The 20,763-nt window shown below is 33.4% G+C and overlaps 2 protein-coding genes across 4 annotated transcripts in view; one reads left to right on the forward strand and one right to left on the reverse strand.

The window, feature by feature from the left end:
• Positions 1 to 20,763, forward strand: part of LOC132704726 (potassium voltage-gated channel protein eag) — a 107,717-nt gene that overhangs the window by 54,234 nt on the left and 32,720 nt on the right. The window contains exons 4-8 of one of the 2 annotated variants that reach the window (XM_060674928.1): positions 1,107 to 1,228; positions 14,223 to 14,366; positions 16,708 to 16,959; positions 17,141 to 17,272; positions 19,300 to 19,591. In XM_060674928.1, the coding sequence (XP_060530911.1) occupies positions 1,107 to 1,228; positions 14,223 to 14,366; positions 16,708 to 16,959; positions 17,141 to 17,272; positions 19,300 to 19,591 (942 nt within the window). The remainder of the gene's footprint in view (positions 1 to 1,106; positions 1,229 to 14,222; positions 14,367 to 16,707; positions 16,960 to 17,140; positions 17,273 to 19,299; positions 19,592 to 20,763) is intronic. The other variant, XM_060674929.1, reaches the window with a different exon arrangement.
• On the reverse strand, positions 2,740 to 10,298 carry LOC132705366 (uncharacterized). 2 transcript variants are annotated; one of them, XM_060675920.1, is made up of 3 exons: positions 9,956 to 10,298; positions 4,525 to 4,763; positions 2,740 to 3,405 (listed from the first exon to the last, which is right to left on the reverse strand). In XM_060675920.1, exons 1-3 carry the CDS (start codon positions 9,967 to 9,969, stop codon positions 2,906 to 2,908), a joined length of 753 nt encoding a protein of 250 aa, XP_060531903.1. In that variant the 5' UTR covers positions 9,970 to 10,298; the 3' UTR covers positions 2,740 to 2,905. The 2 variants fall into 2 exon arrangements, with proteins under 2 accessions (XP_060531903.1, XP_060531901.1); XM_060675918.1 differs by having other exon boundaries at positions 2,740 to 4,763; positions 9,956 to 10,289.

Raw genomic sequence — 20,763 nt, forward strand, 5'->3', positions numbered from 1 at the left:
TTAATTAATTTAACTAGTACGCCCATTCTCAGAGATGGAGGCATGTATTTTCTATGTAATAATAGAATCAGCGAATGATTTGCGAATATTTAACTAGGTTAATTTACATGAAAAAAAATTGCAAATTGGTTAAATAAACTATTGTCTATGCAATAAAAATTAAAATAATTCCAAAAATATCGGAAATTAAAACAAAAATATGTGGAATGAGTTAATATGTAAACCATATTAAGTTTCAAACATCTTCATCATCAGAACGAAAATTGAAACAGCTACAGCCAGGAAATGATCCTTCGTCTACATTAACATCAATATATCAAGTGTATTCTGTTTTTCCCAGAATTCTTTTATTATATTTTCTGTATGTGTTATACAACTGATCCGATTTTTTTTTTGGGTAACCCTAATTCTATGACATTAAAAAGACAAGGGTAATTAGGTTATTTTAAAACTTGATGACCCATTTCAGCAATTATTTCGTCTGTAGCATACGGAAAGGTTGTTTTGTGATTTTTTGACAATTTTAAACAACTCACATTTTAGACAATTTTCTGGGCAATTAATCCGCTTACTGCGAAGACAGACGTTTCGACAGCAGTTTTTCAAAAATGCGGCCCTATTTTGTAATGGAAACTACTGTACTTATTTGGTACGATACCGGGGCGTAATAGACGAAGGTAGAACATTGGCAGGTAAGTGGGTGCGGGACCTTATCTTTTGGTTTTATGACCGCCTATGCCATCGCAAACCCTACCGACTATATTACTTCGTTTTTGCGACTCAAATAAATAGTTGAAACACTTTTTTTAAACTATCTTTTTTTCAAAACTCCAAACCCATAAAAAAAAAGTATTTATATTTTGTTTGTTTACTTTATCAGGGTGGACTGAGTTGTACACCCAATTTCTTAAGACCTTAACACCTTAACATTGTCATATAACAATATACGGACTGCTTAAATTTGTTTAGTAATAAGAGTTTTGGAACAATTCCTTGTGGGACACCCTGCTGATCAGATTCACTTATACTATTTACCTTATAAGATATAGTATTAGCGATAATTTGTTGATACATCAGCTTATAAGTAAAATAATTTTGAAAATTAGGTTTATCCAAATTCGCAAAACTTGCCCGGTCCGTGACAAGAAGCCGCTCGGTGTTGGTGTCCCAGTTTTCATCCCACCTACCGAATCTTAAGGACACGACGAAGCAGTCGCATTTGGCACAAGTAAGTGCATTTTCAATTCCAAATTCCTCATCGTGCGTTGGCGTGTTTTACTGTAATCGTTTGTCATATTAACGGAAACGTTGGATGGGTACTAGGCAAGATTGCCCCGCATATTTAAGCGTTAACTTAAACAAGCGTAAGTTGATTTATCTTTGTTTTGCTACTGCTAAGGGCGGGATTACCGAAATTCGGAATTTCAATTCGTCATTCTGAGCTTTAAAACCCCAGTTCCATAATTTATTGTAAATGAAGATTGTTGAGCGTTACCAACAAACTTTTTAATGTGGGCGTTGGCGTCAGTTTAGTCGCATTGATTATAGAACGATAAATTAGGAAAATTTTGCTAATGAGAGAGAACAGACCATGCCAAAAAAAAGAGTAATGTTTCGCATAACTTTTTCACGTGTCAAGAAAGACATTATCAAATGGCAGCTTCTCTCAAAGATTTTCAAAATTTTTTGTTCGATAATTTTTCAGTGATCCGTTTCTGGTGGATTTCAACATTGTAACACTGATTGAAACAGCCACTCTCTATCATTTGCCCATGTTGCAGAAATAAGGAACATGTTGATGGATCATTGGTGGGTTAATTGTTTTATATGTTCCAAATATACCACCAAAGAAAAACAAGGTAATGGGATAACATACTGAGCAATTTAATTAGGCCGGCAGATGCATTAATTGCAGAATTTGATTCAATTACATTTATTTTTTGGTCCCATTTCTGTGGTTGTGGTTATGATTTTTCGCTTAATAATAACAATAAAGATCTGTATTTGTGCAACTGCCTTGAAAGTACTTAATACATAATTGTAGGCTTACAAAAATTATATTTTTCAACAAAAAACCATTGCTGCTTCTTACAAAACTTCTGGATTCCTCCTGCGTCGGTTTTTGCTTAGTCGAAATTACTGACGTTTCGCCAATCATCCTGTTGGCTTCTTCAGAGCTTGACTGAAACTGGGAGGTATTTTACTCCTGAAACTCTCGACATAATTTCAGATATATTAAAATCCGAGAATCTGGAACCACACCTTTCCACCTTAATTGAAAAATGCTTATCGGGAATATATTTTTCTAATAACGGTCAAATTTTTGAACAAACGTCGGGAACAGCTATGGGTTCTCCACTATCACCAGTCGTCGCGAATATATATATATATATATATATATATATATATATATATATATATATATATATATATATATATATATATATATATATATATATATATATATATATATATATATATATATATATATATATATATATATTTTATATTTCACTTTTCAAAAATAACTTTTTAAAAAAATATATTTATTAACTTTAAATTAAAATAAAAATCAAAATGAAATTGGACGTAATAACCTCGTGACGAGAGAATGTTATTAGACCGTTAAAATCAAACTAAAAATGGACATAATAACCTCGTGATGAGAGAATGTTATCAGACAACGTGTTACAATAGAAATTGGTATTTATAATAAATTTATGCTGACGTTCACGGGGTCGACGGCTGCGGATGTTGCGACATATCGTTGACACGACGTTTTCGCAATCGTTGCACTCTTGCAGGTCGGTGGCATTTAACCCATATGGACAATAGGATTTCCGGATATAACAGCTCCCCCATTAAGTGAAAAGGTGGAGCCTAGCTGCAGCTTTTCGTAGACTAATTAAAGCGTAGCTTCTCGGGTAGTTACTTCTGGGTGGATGCTAGTCCGTCTTTTCGGAGTTAGTGATTTGAGTTGCATCGGGAGCAGGGGTCTTCGACTTGGCTTCGGAGGTTGTTGGGGATCGTTACCATCGGCGATGCTGAGTGTTGTCGGTTTCTTTCTCCGGCACTTGCAAACGAAATAGCAAAGTACTAAAACAATCATTAAAATAATCGAAATAATTGTCAGCCAGTGAGAATGTTTCTGAAGGGTTGGTTGATGAAGTAGGTTTTCTAATTTTTCCGAATATTCGTGCAGCTTGTGTTGGGCCACGTTAAGGTCGTCGGTGTCGATCTTACTTAGCTTCAGGGGTTTCAACTCTGGGGGTTGAAACTTCTCTGGAATGTGAGAACAGCAATCATATGGAATCTCCACGGCGTGGCTCTTGTAGGTCACGTTCTTATATTCTTCGACAAAGTATTTAGCTCGTACTCTGGAGCTTCCAATAAATGCACTGCAATCTGGTTGTAGTTTAAGTAAAGAATTAGTTTTTAACATTTCGGCTACGAGGTCTCTTTTTCCACATTTAATGGAGATTGGTAGTGGTTCGGATACGGTAATTAACCAATAATTAAAGTCGATTTCTATAACATTGTAATCGGAGGCCAAGACGATTGAAGATTGACATGTAACAGGAACACGATCGGAATGTCTAAGCAACTGCGCTTCGCAAAGGGCTTCTCTATCGATGGGATATTGCATTAAGTTAAAACAGATTCTTTCTTTACCGCGAATTTGTTTGCAGCTTTTTAGATCTTCAGGTAGTACATAGAGTAAAGAATCGTCATCACGCGCAATATATTTTATTGTTGATGGAATTATATGAAATAATCGTGTTCGATTGTCCAAAATTGGAATAGGTAAAACACGATACAATGTGTATATTTCAGGCTCAATTAAGGGTATTCTTAGTACAAAAACAACTTTATTTTCAGTTTGAAATGCTTCTAGCTCCATAATATCTACGTACCTTGCAATGCTCGAAGTATAGGGTGGTAGTGGTAAATTATTTTTTGTCAAGGATTTTGAAATTTCCTGAAGAGAAATGACTAAATCTCGTGGGTAAATAATAGAACTATGTAAAACTTTGATTCGTGCGAACGTGATTGCGTTTAATATATCGCTGAGGTAAGACTCTAGGTATACATAACTTTCCATAAGGCTTTCGCAAAGATTAAGTGTTTTAATTTGACTTTCGTAAAATGCTACGGTGTCCGAAATATCATAGAGAGATTTTTGAATTTGAGTTAGATCCTGATTGAAAGTTTCTTCGTCGATTCGGAGACTTTGAATTGTAGAATTAAAAGATTTTATAACAGATGATGTAACCGATATTTGATTTTTTAACAGCTTTTCGATTTCGTGTTCGTCTTTAGTTACTTTATCTATGCATTCATTAAAGTATTCGCCGTCTGTAGAGTCTAGGTTTCCGGTAATTGATTTAAAAATAGTTCCTACACCGTTAATTAAACCGCGTTTAGTTCTAAAATTAAAATTTTCAGTGTCGATAGTAATTTCTGAAAATTTTTCTTCGACTGAGTCAGCAATTCTGGTTAGAAGACTAAAATGAGTTTGGATACTTGTTTTGAAGGCTGTCATACGAGGAGAAGAATCGTCTAACATTTCTGTGAGAGAGGAAAGTATTTTATTATTATGTCGTATGGCTTCTCGCAGAGGTTCTAGTTCCTTATATACTAGCAGCGTCCATTTGTTGTTGGATATTCTTAAACTACTTTCTTCATGGTAGAAGATGCCTACTGTATTATTTACTGGAGTAATGAGGAATTGGGGTGCGACTGTAGAGATCAGTCCCAAGATCCTGAAAGAAATTTAATCTAATCGTAATAAGGTTTAAACTTGTCAAAATTGAATTTTGAAACTTGTTCGGTAGTTAAATTTTTGACAGTGGCTGAAGTTTCAAATACTTCAAGAATTTCATACGGACCGTTAAATTTATTCTGAGCTTTATCGCTAATTTGAGTTTCCTTAACATAAACTTTATCTCCTACATTATATTTAGTCATATTTCTAGAGATTGCTTGATCAAATCTTACTTTGGATTTTTGTTTTTGTTGATCAGTGCGGGTACGCGCGACTCTGTAATAATGCTGCATGCGATTATTTAAGTCTCGGATGTATTTGGTGATGAGTTGTTCTTCATTATACAGAATTTCTGGAGGTCTACTAGAAGTGTGCCCAAATATTAGTTCATAAGGGGAAAAACCATGCGTTTTATTCTTTGTGTTGTTGTAGCAGATTATTGCGTATGGAAGAGCATGAAAGGGGTGTTCTTTTGGATTTTCGGCTTTATGAGCTCGGATCATTTCTGTGAGCGTGGCATGGAATCTTTCTAGTGATCCATTAGATTGTGGGTGGCTAACGCTGGAGAAAGTTAACTTTATATCGTACAAAAGACAAAGATCTTTGACGAGGGAGTTATCAAATTCCCGGCCATGGTCACAATGTATTCTAAGAGGAGTTCCAAAATGTTGGAAGTAGAGAAGGAGGGTAGTAACGATTGTAGAAGCTTTTTTGTCTTTTATTGGATATGCCTGGGTGAATTTTGTGAGTTCGTCTCTTATGGTAAGGGCGTAATTACGAACTGGGAATTCGAAAATATCGATGTTAATGCGCTCAAAAGGAGTTTTAGGAGTTTCTGTGATAACTAATGGTGTGTTGAGGTTTTTACGATAGATCTTGACTTTTTGACATATTTCGCACTTTCTAATATAGTTTTCGACATCTTTGGTCAAGGTTGGCCAATTGTATTTTTGCTTTATGCGCTTAACTGTTTCGTTGATTCCGCGATGTAAATTATTTTTTCCTGAATGGTATTGGTCTAAAATGATAGGGATTTCATCTTGATCGGGAGTTCGAACTATATCTTGGCAGATTCTTAGTTTTATATCCTTTTCGGAAAATATAAAGGAGAATACTTCTAATATTGGAAGTTGTAAATTATTTTCAATACAATACAGTTTTGAAAGATCAAAGTCATTTTTAGCTGTGAATAAAATATAGAATAAATGTTGAACTACAGTTTCATTGTCATATGGAAGAGGGATTATATAATATTTCCTGCCTTTGACGGTTTTGCTAGAAAAAATGTTAATTTTGTTAAACGTAAAATTTATATCTTCTTCAAAAATATCGTCCATTATTTTGTTATGCAAATCATCAAGTTTTGATTGCCAAAAGAAAGTGACAATATCTTTGTAGTTTTTGTCGAGAAGTTGCGAATTAGAGGTTTCTATTTTGGAATAATCTATAAGGGATGTGGTTTTGTGAAGGTATGCGAAGTTGTTGTATTCTTCTGTAACTTCCGCTGTGTCGTCTTCGATATCTGAATTATTAGAATTGTCATCGTGAACGATTTCTTCTTTACTTGTGGATGGTCGGTTGTGAATGTCATCGTTATTAGGTGCAAGGATAAAAATTTTCTTTTGGAGATCGACGCAATCTTGAATATGGTTAATTTTAACACGGGATAAAGCGTCTGCCTTTTTATTTTTTTTACCGGGCTTATACACAATGGTATAGTCGTATTCTTCAAGCTTAAGACGCCATCGAGCTAAACGACTACCAGGATCATTTATCGAAAATAGCCAAGTTAAAGGACGATGATCAGTAACGAGAGTAAATTTTCTTCCGAACAGATAAGGGCGGAAGTGTTTAACTGCCCATACTATGGCGAGAAGTTCCCGTTCTATAGTTGAATATTTCGTCTCTGCACTACATAGAGTTCTAGAGGCATATGCTATGGGAAGGTCTTTTCCAATGGGACCTTGTGAAAGAACTGCACCAATGGCAAATGCACTGGCATCGGTGGTTAGGACAAAAGTTTCCTCGAAATTTGGATAAATGAGTATTGGGTCACGTATTAGAGCGTTTTTAAGCTCATTAAATGAATTTTTGCATTCTGAATTGAATACGAAGGGTGTGTCTTTTTGGAGAAGTCTAGTTAAAGGTTTTGAGATCTTAGCGAAATTGGGAATAAAACGTCGGTAGTAACCGGCTAAACCAAGGAAGGATTTAATGTCTTTTGGTGATTTTGGTTCTGAAATTTTTTGAATAGCGTCTATTTTCTCAGGGTTGGGTTTGACTCCATCTGGGGTCACGAGATGCCCTAAATAAGCTACTTCCTTTCGAAGAAATTCACACTTGTCAGGTTGGAGTTTGAGGTTTGCACCACGAAGGCGTTTGAAGACATCAGTTAACCTTTGTATATGTTCGTGTATGGTAGCGGAATAAACGATAATATCGTCCATGTAAACGAGACATCGTTCGTTTTGAAGACCTAAGAGAATGTTGTCCATGACACGTTGGAAAGTGGATGGAGAATTTTTTAGTCCGAAGGGTAAACGGAGAAATTCAAAATGACCATTTTCAACTGAAAATGCAGTTTTTTCAACGTCCTTGGGATCAATTTCAATTTGGTGAAACCCAGAGGCTAGGTCCAAAGTAGTGAAATATTGACATCTGCCTAACTGGTCTAAGAGATCGGAAATATTGGGAAGAGGGTATTTATCGTCGACAGAGATTTCATTTAGTTTGCGATAGTCGATGACTACGCGCCATTTTTGTTTCATAGAAGCGTCTAATTTTTTTGGGACAACCCAAACAGGGGAAGACCATGGAGAAGTGGAAGGTCGAATGATTCCTTGTTCGAGCATTTTGTTGATTTGTGACTTTACTTCTTGTTTGTGGACATGTGGGTACCTATATGATTTGGTAAAAATCGGTCTGGCGTTGTTCGTTTCAATAGTATGTTTAATTTCATTAGTAAAACTTAAATGATCTCCTTCTAAATAGAATATATCAGAAAAATCAAGACATAATTGTGTTATTAATTCTTTTTCTTCTTCGTTTAAATGATCGGTGCGTAACTGGGATTGAATTATACCGCGCCTATCAACAGGTTGAGGATTTAAATTGAAAATATTATTTATTTCTTTTTCGTTAAGATTTGTATTAAAAGGTTCGATAGATAAATTTGAAAAATCTATAGTTTTTGGGATAGCATTAGCGTTAATAACAGTAGTAAAAAATTCACCTTTGTTATTTACTTTAACTAAAGCATTAGGTAACCTAACTTTTTCACATTCTTGAGAGTGGAGAATAGCGTCTGTGTTTGTTAAACTACATTTTAATTTGAAAATTCTTTCGGTCCTAGGTTCGATTGAAATTCGATTTTGAATATTTTGTTCAGGTTTTTTACAAATTTTGGGAAGAACAGATTCGTGTCCTACTTTATGCAAAGGCATTGTTTTAAAATTCGTTATAAGTTTTTTGGACTTTAAATCGATTATACATTGGTAGCGATCAAGAAAATCTAAACCGAGAATTCCGTCAAATTCGATGTCAAGATCGTAAAGATAGACTTTATGTTTGTCGTTATCGGTGAATGGAATAAGTGTGGATTCTTTAATAAAAAGTGTTTGATTTGTTATACCTTGGATGGTAATATTTTCCTTAACTCGTGTTCTGTAATTTTCAGCGGTTTTATATTTAAAGATAGAAATACCTGCGCCTGTATCTATTAATATTTTGAATTTTTGCGTAGCGTCAAAAATATAGTATAAATTTTTAGAATTTACCGTAAGAAGAGGGTTTAACAGAAGTTCTGTTCTGGAAAGTTTAGATTGGGATTCATGTTGTCTAAATTCAGGGTTTGAATTTGGGAATTGATTTCGAAAATCGGGTCTGGAGACATTTCGTCTGGTGGGATATCGTAAGGGCTTTCTTGAAAATCCTGCTCTGGTTCGCAGTTTTCTGGATGGTTAGAATAATGACTTTGAAGTTCATTATCTTCTTGAAGAGTGTAATTTTCATGTGAAAATTCCTGGGAATTTCCGGAATAACCGTCGATGTAGATCGGGTTTGAGTTTACATGATGAGTTCGCTGCGGGTTTGGATTCATAAAATGTGGCTTAGGATAAGAGTTTGAAGATTTCATCGGTATTTGATTCGAGTTGTTGCTAATGTTGCTTTGTTGGAACCAATTAGAGGGTCGCTGTGGATATTGCGAAAAATTTGGTTTGACATGCTGATGCGTACTTCTACATTGATTTGAAGTATGGCCAATTTTATTACACAAAGTGCATTTAGGTTGCTGAAGAGGGGTTCGAATATTCGCAGAATGCGATTTAGGAGAATTTGATTTGACAGATTTTTGATTTTCAAAATATGAGAGTTGGAGTTCTCGACGAATCCTTGCTTGGGCTTCTAAAAGTGAAGTGGGATTACTAGCACGAATGAGTTGACCTAATCTAGGTTCTAAACCTGTAAGAAGTGTATTAAGGGTCATAGTCTCAATTAAAGATATCTGAGCATCCTTTTGCTCTTTGGATCCTAATGTGGTGGATTTTTGAATGCATTTTCGCATTTAGGACTTGAAGACGATTGAAAAATGTTAATGCTGATTCATTGGGCAATTGTTTAAGACGTTGAAGGTCATGAATTAGGGAAGGTAAATCTCTAGAATCACCAAAGTGTAGAGTTAATAGTTTCTTTATTTCTAGATATGAATCAGGATTCCTAGAATTAATTAATTGAGCTGCTTTACCGCGGAGCTTATTTTTAATGTGAATCACTAAAAGAATTTTTTGTTGCGTTGTTGCCATATTATAAGCACAATCACACGCGTTTATAAAATTTCCTAAAAAGATTTGGTCACCCTCAAATTCAGGTACGATACAGAAAATTTCCGAAAGTTTATATGGTTCAACTTCCAGCATTGTACTAGGTTCGTCTGATTGAGTTGCCATTATTTTAGGTTTTAAGAAAAAGCAAATAAATTTATAAGAAGTTCAAACACAATTATTTTTTGTTTTAAATATTGCCAAGTTAAACTTGGAGACTAAAATTTAATCAAAATAATTATCGCGCAACGATTCTACGTTGGGAAATTCAATAAATAGGTAATTTTCAACCTTGGGTAATCGAACGTAATAAATTCAACAATGTTTCGAATTAAAAATAAAATTATTCGTAACGATTCTTAACACTTACAGTACTATTTTCATTGCTGCCTTTCGAGACGGTTGATGGGTTTATCCTTGTTCCGGTACGATGGGCTGTCTTCGTTGTTCCCTAGATTTAGGGGTCGGAATCTGCCGCCACTAGTTAGAATACTCGTGTTCTAGCAACGTGAACAGATCCTACTCCGAATTCTTGCCTCTCGAAACGGTGATGGAAGGTTCCTTGTTCCGGCACGACTGGGCTGCGATGGTTCTTCTTTCCGTCTAAGGGATTGGAATCCGCCGTCACTAGTTAGAATACTCGTGTTCTAGCAACGTGAACGGATCCTACCGACTGCGCCAATTTTTATATTTCACTTTTCAAAAATAACTTTTTAAAAAAATGTATTTATTAACTTTAAATTAAAATAAAAATCAAAATGAAATTGGACGTAATAACCTCGTGACGAGAGAATGTTATTAGACCGTTAAAATCAAACTAAAAATGGACATAATAACCTCGTGATGAGAGAATGTTATCAGACAACGTGTTACAATAGAAATTGGTATTTATAATAAATTTATGCTGACGTTGACGGGGTCGACGGCTGCGGATGTTGCGACATATCGTTGACACGACGTTTTCGCAATCGTTGCACTCTTGCAGGTCGGTGGCATTTAACCCATATGGACAATAGGATTTCCGGATATAACATATATATATATATATATATATATATATATATATATATATATATATATATATATATATATATATATATATATATATATATATATATATATATATATATATATATATATATATATATATATATATATATATATATATATATATATATATTTGGGAATCATCATCCGAGAGTTTAAACCCCTCATTAGCGCCCTCCACCCCCCTCCAAACAATATATAAACAGGTACAGAGTAAAATGCTTGCCAGTTTCAGTCAAGCTCTGAAGAAGCCACCAGGTTGATTGGCGAAACGCCAGCAATTTCGACTTAGCAAAAACCGACGCAGGAGGAATCCAGAAGTTTTGTAAAAAGCTTTACAGTAGCCTGTGCAAGTTTCTTGGAAAAAAAAACCATTACTGTAGTTTTGTCCGCATTAACCTTGAGGCAATGATTTTTAGAAAATATTGTGAGCTCGTAATTTAATGCAGAAATAACCTAATTGGCTTTATCAGTGAGAAATGAGCGATACGTCTGAATATCACCTGCATGAAAGTGATTCAGACATGATAAGAAGACTTTTGAGAATTGCGGTATATACATATAATATATATAAATATAAGAGGATACTTTATCTATTCTGCCACCAAAAACCACCGCCTACTCACGATTGATAAGCTTCTGTGTAGATACACTCAAACCAATATAGTTCAAAATCGATAAAAGCAAGGGGTGATTAAATGTAATAAATACCTGAGAATAATCTAACAAAACTAACACAGTCAACAGTCTTAAAATTTAAAAAATTGGAAAATTGGAAGTGAAGCAGCTAAATCCCGAAAGGGCTCAATGGTCAGAATATTAAGGCCGACCATTACAGTGGTTTAGTTTTAATATTATTTATAATTTCAAGTATTTAAATTGCTCTTACACGTTGAAATTTTAAACGATTTTTACAGAACCAGTAAGTTTCACGATCTGGTACGAGCTTTGGAATAGAGTTAACAAAGTAATCATTAATTACATATACATTTCTGAAATGAACTGAAGCTAACAGATCTAATTCTTTTAGAGAAGAACGAACATTAAAACAAGGCAAATGAAGGCAATAAGCAAATAAAAAGAATATAAACAAAGAATGACTGAAGGTAATATCATAGAATTTTTTTTTAAAAACTAAGTAATAGAACTGATAAAATGGGAACGCTTTTTCTTAGAAATAGGAACAAAAATCGCAGAGAATACCTGCAAAAATTTGGCTATTATTCTGCAGTTTCCTTTTTTACAATTTTCCGTTTATTTTGGAATTCATTCTGGAACAAAGTATAATTTTCGTAGGGAATATTGGACCACGCATTTGGCAATAATCATGATAATATATCTAGATTATTGCAATGAACCTTTAAATACATGAACATTTAGGAAACATATCTAGTTTCATAAACAGGAAAAGTTCTGTGGGTAAATCTTATTTCTCACGTTTTCCACGCAACCATTTGCAAAAACCTTATCGAAATAGCAAAAAATTGCCTAGGTGTCGAACAAGAGGTAAAAAATAATTGCCGTCCTGGCACTACGCATATTCATTTTACCATGGCGGTGGTCCACTTTAGGAGACTCTTGAATATGAGCAAGCTGTATTTTATTATATATCTGTTATATTTTAAACAAAGTATTAACGACCTCACACTAACAAGAAGAAGGGAGGAATCCTGCAATTTAGCTGTCGATGATCAGTCGCACGTATTACTTTATTTAATATTAATTTATGTTATTATGACGAACTTGTAATAAAAGCTGTACTTAATACAATATAATCTCCCTTTGTCTCGTCATTGTTATGCTTTGCACATGACTTTAAGTCTCAATTAAGAACCCTAATGCAATTAATGTAATTTTTCTAGTTGTAGTTATATTTTTTCATTGACTGCACTGACAACTGCCACTTGTTATCTTTTTAAAAACAATTTAAAAGGAGAAATAGAATATTTTTGCTTTTTTAAATGAATAAACGTGTTTTAAAATTAATAATTATAAGTATAAAACACAATAAAAGGTGAGATAACGCTCAACCATCGCCTTTCACTAAAAAATAAAGAATTGGACGAACTTATATTTTAAAATGTATTTACTTAGCCTACAAAATCGAGTAATGTGTTCCATCAAAAGGTAGGTAATGTAAATTATTGATCATTTGGTGCAATGACATGTTTAATAATGGAGTTGAAGCTACTTTAGATTCGACCTATAAAAAAATGGATACAAATTGATATACTTAAAAATTTAAAACATCTGTCTAGCGGTTTAAACAGAACATTATTTCTCAGAAGTTTTAATACTCACCTATTTACCTAATTATATACACTGTGTTTAAAATTGCTTCTAATCACAGGCTCACTCGGTAACCAGAAGAGTTAGAAATAAAATAGAAAAATGTTTTAAACTGCCACAGATGAATATTTTCTGGTGTCCAGTGGTGTAACAAGAAACCTAGTATTTTTCAAACTAACCAAAAATTTCCTTTATCGTTCTAAAATGATGTATCACACTATGCAGGTAAATTAACTCTTAAAAACGCAATATTATCCAAAAAACATGCCTTGACCATTGAATTATATTCAAGTCAAAGCTATGAAATAAATAAATATTTTCTATTTTCCAGAAATGTTTGATACACTTGAGCACACTTCCGAGTTTTTATAGCATTCATCATTTTTTTTCCGAAGGTCTAAATGTTAGGTGCTTCATAGTATTGGCTGGTAAATTTTGTTTTTTAAGTAAGGCTAAAAGAAAAAAAAACCCAATAATGGGAGATCTGGCGACCTAGCAGGCCACTTTACTAGTCCATTTGTACCAATCCAGCGATCGTAAAAAAAATTTATGAGCCCGTTGAAAGAATTGCAATTTTTTTAGCAATAAATGAGGAAGTATTTGATTTAAAATTTGCTAGATGTCTGTCGGAAGATAAATTATTATTGTGAATATGGAATTTAATTTTTTTTCGTATTATAAAGCAAGCGACACTATACTCGAACCTTTCTTGTTGCTGACGTTTTCTTGTTAAAACTTGATTCTCCGTATACCAATGAATATTACTATTATCATTGCCAAGTAACCTTTTTCTTATAATATCGCATTTTTAAGTTTTCGTTTACATGCATAAAATACTGAGTGTTCCATTTAAATTTTGCACCACTGGATTCTGGGTAAAAATATCTCTCCATAGCACCTTCTTCTATGTTACAGGGTTTGCGAAATATCAGCCAACGCCAAAAATCGCAAAATTTGTATTTTACTCTGTATCTCAATCACGAAACAATAATATAATTCTGTTTACGGCACTACTGGTTATCTAAAAACCCTATGATTACAAGGGATTTGGGACACATTTAACCAATATTTTATAATTATTAATATATATATTATTAGTATGACAAAGAAAACAATCCCCATTAATACTGCGACTCTAACTCTAAATAAAATATTCCTCACAAAATTCAAGTTGGCTGTATTCCAGCTCAATATACGAAATTCTGATAATCAGCGTAATTTGCATACAAAATCTTAGCCTCAAACATCACAAGTCATCTTAATTAATTAATAAATCTTTACATGCTGCTTGGAACAATCAGATGATGAGCCTGAGTGCAGACATCATGCCGCAATATCGTCAAGAGGCGCCGAAAACTCCGCCACACATTTTGCTTCATTATTGCGCGTTCAAAGCGATCTGGGACTGGATTATCCTGTGCTTAACTTTTTACACTGCTATTATGGTTTGTAATATTGAAGAAACAACAAATTTGAAAAAAATTAGTATAGAAACAAAAGGTTTGGGATTTCCTTTGGTAATAATATGGAAAAAACTAAAATCGTATTCCAAATGATACAATCTCACAAAAGAAGATTAATTAGTGCTAAGTTTGTTACTAATGGTTATTAGACCACGATAATATTGTCCAAACTTTGATTTGTAGCAGAGTCTGATTTATGATAGAAGAAAATAGGTGCGGTTATCGCTAATTTTGCAATAACGGTGGCTGAGATAGTTGAGATAGTTTATGTGTATTCAGAAGGAGAAGAATTGAAGGAAGCGATGAATGAAGCAGTAAATATAAAAAAGCTGGTTAGGTATTTCTAGTCGTATTCATTTTATACAGGAAGTTTTTTAAAGACAGGTTGGTAATTAAAAAATTAAAAAAATATATATAAACATAATATCTTATACTTTATTTCCTTTGATTAAATACCTATATACAGGGTATCCAACTTTGGAAACTTTAGCAGTGTAATCTCACGTATCTTGAATAAACGGAATGTTTCGTAGACCTTTTCGTTTCGGAAAATATTGCATGTTACAGAAAGCAAATACAATTACTTTCTGATAAGTTGGTTGCATATTGGATTATTTTATGGTGTTTTATGCAAAATGATTTATGCGATACATCTTGGTGAATTTTGAAATTGATTTGATTGGAAACTGAAAATTATTGATGTAGGTTTTTATGTATTTAATACAAATATTTTCTAGAAATTTTATTGAACTGATTATCAAATTGTGGTTTACTAACCAAAATAGCTTAAAAGTTTGCTTTTCAACCAAATAAGTTTCTCAGTAGAAATGTCTAGATAGCAAGTAACTAGTGAACCGCGGACACTTCTGCAGAGAATTAATGATGACACTACCTACACCTAAGTATGTAATATTTCATACTGAAATTGCCTTAAAAATTAAAACTGTAGATGTTTTGTTTTTATAATAACAAGAATAAGTAACTATATTGTTTTAACCGTTAATAAGAATAACATTGCCAAAATTATATACCGAAAACCTTTGGAATGGAATTGGGAGGTAATTAGGGACAAGGATGCATCTAAAGCATTTAAAGGTTCAATTAGATAGAAACGAAAATAAAAGATTGCTAGTCAGCATTTTGCTCATCCAAAAAAAAACATATATTCAGGAGACAGTTCTATTAAATGTCTTTCCAATTTCCTATGAGAACGAACTTTTCAAATGCTCTTTATCTAGAACCAAGCGAAAAGTAAAAATTTACACTTCGAGAAGAAAGCGCGAACTTGCACTTTTCTACTTTGCCGCTAGCCGAGCGTGAAATATTAGTTCTATGTTCAACTCCATATTCTATTTTTGAACATTCCTAATAAAATACTTCTGTATATTATGTAGACAAGGCATGAATACGTTGTTGCGATTATTTAATTGTGATATTACTAGAGCATCGCAAATCATCGGTTGTAGCATGCTCTTTGCTTTTTGGGTTCTGTCATTTTAAAAGGACGATACGAATTTACATCATACTTCACTGCATCTTATTTGATGAAGAATTGAAGTGAGGATAGTTTATCATATCCAAAGGCATTGCCAAAATCAAGTATAAATGCCAGAGTGCTTTCACAACTTTTCTCAGGATCTAAAACTCGATTGTTTCTGGGGTAAAATACTGTAAATATTGGAAAATATAAGACCTGTGCTTGCAAGAAAATATTGAGAGAAAACACATTCGTTATTTATGTGGATAATATACTATACAATTGTAGTGCAAAACAGTTGCAGTAAAGTGATATTAATACTCTCAGTTACCGTTGCTTTAATCTGAATAATGTTGATTATATTAAGCACTTCAACTATAACAGTCAAACTCAAAGATTCAGTGGAGTAGCTATGTTAACATCATCTGCATTATGAAGGCAATCAATAAATTGTTTGCAAATAAATTCTACTTTATATGGTCAAATTAGTTGAAGAATGTTGCCTTTCATTATAGCGAAATTACCTAATAACTTTGTCAGTCACACAAGACGGGGTGGATAAGAACTTCTCGTTTTTTGTAAGCTACGAGGGGAACTCAGTTGACAGTTTAGTTCTACATTTCAGTACTACATCTAACTATAAAATATTTCACAGCGGCATAACGCGATTTTGTAAAGACGACCAGGAATATTTAACTAGTGGAATGAATGGCTATGAAACAATATGGAGTTCAAACGGTTCTCACTAACTTCAACATTTACTTTTCATTGATGTTTTAATCGGACCTCACCTAGCGTGAATGAATGAATGACTCAAAATACACGATATTTTCTGCAATCTTCTAGGTTCCTTACAACGTAGCGTTTAAGAACAAAACATCCGAAGATGTTTCCCTGTTGGTTGTTGACTCAATCGTGGATGTGATATTCTTTATCGATATAGTGTTAAATTTTCACACCACCTTCGTCGGACCGGGCGGCGAGGTCGTTTCCGACCCCAAAGTGATCCGAATGAACTACCTCAAGAGCTGGTTCATTATCGACCTATTAAGTTGTCTGCCATACGACGTGTTCAACGCATTCGATCACGACGAAGACGTGAGTATTATGCGATTGAATAACTTGATAAAAATTTACGGTAAATGTTGAAAAGTAGCATGAAGGGTTGCGTTAGACGTTGTTAGAAGCAACACTCGTTTAGAAATTTGAAATTAACTGTTGAAATGATAAGAAATTGTCCGACTCATGGTTTTGTAATTGTGTGTTTTGTAACTTTTAGGGAATAGGAAGTTTATTCAGTGCATTAAAGGTAGTCCGACTTCTTAGATTAGGACGTGTAGTTCGAAAATTAGATCGATATTTGGAGTACGGGGCTGCGATGTTAATACTTTTGCTTTGCTTCTATATGCTGGTAAGTATGATGGATATTATTATAAGATCATAAAATTTTAAAAAATAATTCACACACGCTAAATCCGTCGCACGTCATCATCTAGAAAATTGGCCATGTTGCAAAGTTGTGATGGAAATCAGCCCAAGATATCGGATTCTCGACTATTTAACTGGCATTTTATACTCACAATGACTACAGTTGTTAAATTAATGTAAATTCGAAAGGAACATTTTGAAGTCAAAATAGTTTTAAATACGTTTTATCAAATCTTTTTGATGCTCTATATTTATTTTAGGTGTTTTAAAAGAGCTTTAATCTAAAAATTTTACGCATAAAGTAATTTAGATTTATTGAATAACTTTGAAAATGTATACATTCCTAATACACTTATTGCGTTCTTGTAAAAATGCTCCACAAGCTATTTAACATAATGCAATAAATCAGTAGGTTTTATCTTTTACTATCAGTAAAGTGTCATTCGCAATTGCATACCAAATCTAATACTCTTGACATTGCATCAATATCTTTTATTGCTTTTTATAGGCCCTATTAGGTTATTACACCCCGTGTGTTGCATTATATATGTTTCTAATTATTTGGAGAAAAGGAATGACATGAATGATAAAGATAAAAAGAAAGTGACTACCAGATTAGTCCCAAAAGAGGACAGTTAAGCAGGTCACTTGTTGGAGGACCCATTCCATCCATCGCAAAATCTTTTCCATCAACATTAGCAGATGAATGTGATACTCAATGCACAGAACATTGTGTCCCATTCACTTTAATCCTTTTTGCAATTTTCTGTTCTCTGCAATTTGCTAACGTATGCAGTGGTGCTCTGCCCAAGCAGAGAGAACAATGGTTAATAATTTTCTTTGGTTTCCCAAAGTGTCTACTTTGAATATCATTTCATAAAATTGATATTACATATCAATAAAAATTATTTATAAAGTTAAAAAAATCTATTATATCGCATTTGAGATTATAACATAAAATATTCTTCAAAAAGCTAAAATAGGCTTCGAATTATTTGACTTTATGCCAGTGATGTCCTAGAAAATACCCAGCGCACTTCATTAGTACTATCTCTACTTATCCAAGAGCTAATAGTTTTTAAATACCGGCGAGGAATTTTAAAAAATACAAATTAAACATGTTGTTTTCTCCAAATCAGGTGTCATATTCTCATTTGAAATTTATTTATTTCCAAACTAAAATTTTAACCCCTTCGGATTTAGAAATAAATAGACTAGCAAAAGTTATTTCTAAATGGACACTTGTTTAACAGTAAACTGGTACCTGTTTTTTAATGTTTTCAGTAACCGAAATGCACAAATATGCAACATGCAAGAATACAACCTTCTTATTTTAAAAGGAAATTATAGTTGACTATGATTTTTAAAAAGTGGATCTGGTACCTGTCATGAAAAACGGCCGTAACTGAGGGAACTTGAGAATAATTTAACTAACCTTGAAGGTTTAATTAAAATCAACTTAACATAACTAAAATGAAAAATACAAAAAACTACCTACTGAAGAAACGCTCTGCATATGTTTTGAGAAGTATTAACAAAATTACAGTAATTGTAATTCTTTTAACTGTAATGTACGCGGTAAGTTCTTAACTTACTTATAGTTCCTTGGGATTATTTTGGAACTTGTTGGAATCCTTCGTAGAATTCCTTCATATTGCACATCAAACTTCCTCTGTCATATAACCTAAGACAAGCAAAGGGGACATTTTCTCAAGATCATAGCTAACTTAAGAAATTGTATTCATATTTAAGACATTGAAGAATTATAGAAAAGATTTGAGTGCGCCACTGCATTTGGTTCTAACGTCTGAAATATTATAAATCACAAAGTTCTCGGCGGATCTAGTTTTCGACGAAGCATTCTTTGGACATTTTTTAAATATCTATTGTTTTAACCTTATCTCATCTAATCTCTGAAGTGAGTCTCCACCTTTTTCATCTTTATGTACTTATTCTGTTCACTAAACGGAGCGTCGCGCCACAACAGAATAACCAATTTTGTGTCTACAGGTCGCTCATTGGTTAGCGTGCATTTGGTATTCGATAGGAAGATCCGACGCGGACAACGGCGTCCAATACAGTTGGCTCTGGAAACTGGCCAATATCACCCAAAATCCGTATTCTTACGTGTGGCCGAACGACTCCAGTACTCCCGAACTCATCAACGGTCCATCCAGGAAGACCATGTACGTCACCGCGTTGTACTTCACGATGACCTGTATGACGTCCGTTGGGTTTGGCAACGTGGCAGCCGAAACCGACAACGAGAGGATATTTACCATTTGCATGATGATCATTGCGGGTATGATTTACTATCTATAATTTCATCGTAGAGTATACTATTATTTATACAGTAAGAGCAAAGCAATTGGGGAACCGGACCAACTCAGAAATTTGAAAATAAAATTATTGAGTAAATCGTCCCATAGAAAATAACAATAATAGTTTATTTGCTATAAAGGTTGCACAATCAGTAACAATAGCTATATCTAATATTAAATTTTACACGCAAAGAGGAAACTGAAATTCAATTCAGCACCCAAACTAAGCAACATTGTTTTATATACAGTGTGTTTCATAATGAGATGCTAATCCTTGATTCCTTAGATGTGTAATGAAATAAAACAATACACCTTTTCCTCATTTCCTCAACTGTTTCAGATATTTTTTTGAAAACTGGCAGGGCTTCACAATATATAGAAACACTTTTTTTGGGTAAAAATTATTTTTCTACTTTCTCTAGAAATGTCGGGATATGCAAAAATAATTTACATTTTTAAAATCTCGATTTATTTACTTTTTGACCTATGATGCTTTGGTAGACTCATCTTTCTGGTCTATATAACATAATAAAATCATAAATAAGTATCTAGCAATATACACATAACTGCTTTTTCTCTCTTTCTTTGAAAACTCTTCCTCAAACGACAAAATGTCAAGAGATCATTATTGCCAAAAAATAAACCGCGTCTTCAAAAATAAAATTTATTTTTGAAAAAAACAATGGCTTACCATTTTTTTTATATAGAAGTATTCAATATTATGCTTACCCCAACTTCACTTTCCAAAATAGAAAAATATTTTTCACCCAAAAAAATGTTTCTGTGCATTGCGGGCCTCAACAACATTTCTAAAGCATTTTCAATAAAAACGAGAAAAAACTGTTTTTTTTACCTTCAACGCCTTGTATATCAAAAATTAGTAGAATTTTTTCTTAAAATCATTCAATGAATTACACCCTTAAGGATCAGCGTCTTATTATGGAACAAACCGTACGTCAATTAGTTTTGGTTAGTTAAGAACTGAAATAGAAATAAAAGCTTGCCTTAGATTACTAGAATTTTAACTTTTATTATTAAACATTTTTAAGTTAGAGGAGGGTGGGGAAAGGAGGCCCACCTCAAAAATTAACCAAATTTTTTTTTTCGTTTTTTCTTCTAATAATTATAAATTCTGGTTATTTGTACATTTTTA

The sequence above is a fragment of the Cylas formicarius genome, unplaced genomic scaffold (assembly GCF_029955315.1).
Source record: "Cylas formicarius isolate icCylForm1 unplaced genomic scaffold, icCylForm1.1 PGA_scaffold_7__23_contigs__length_41026272, whole genome shotgun sequence".
NCBI lineage: Eukaryota > Metazoa > Arthropoda > Insecta > Coleoptera > Brentidae > Cylas > Cylas formicarius.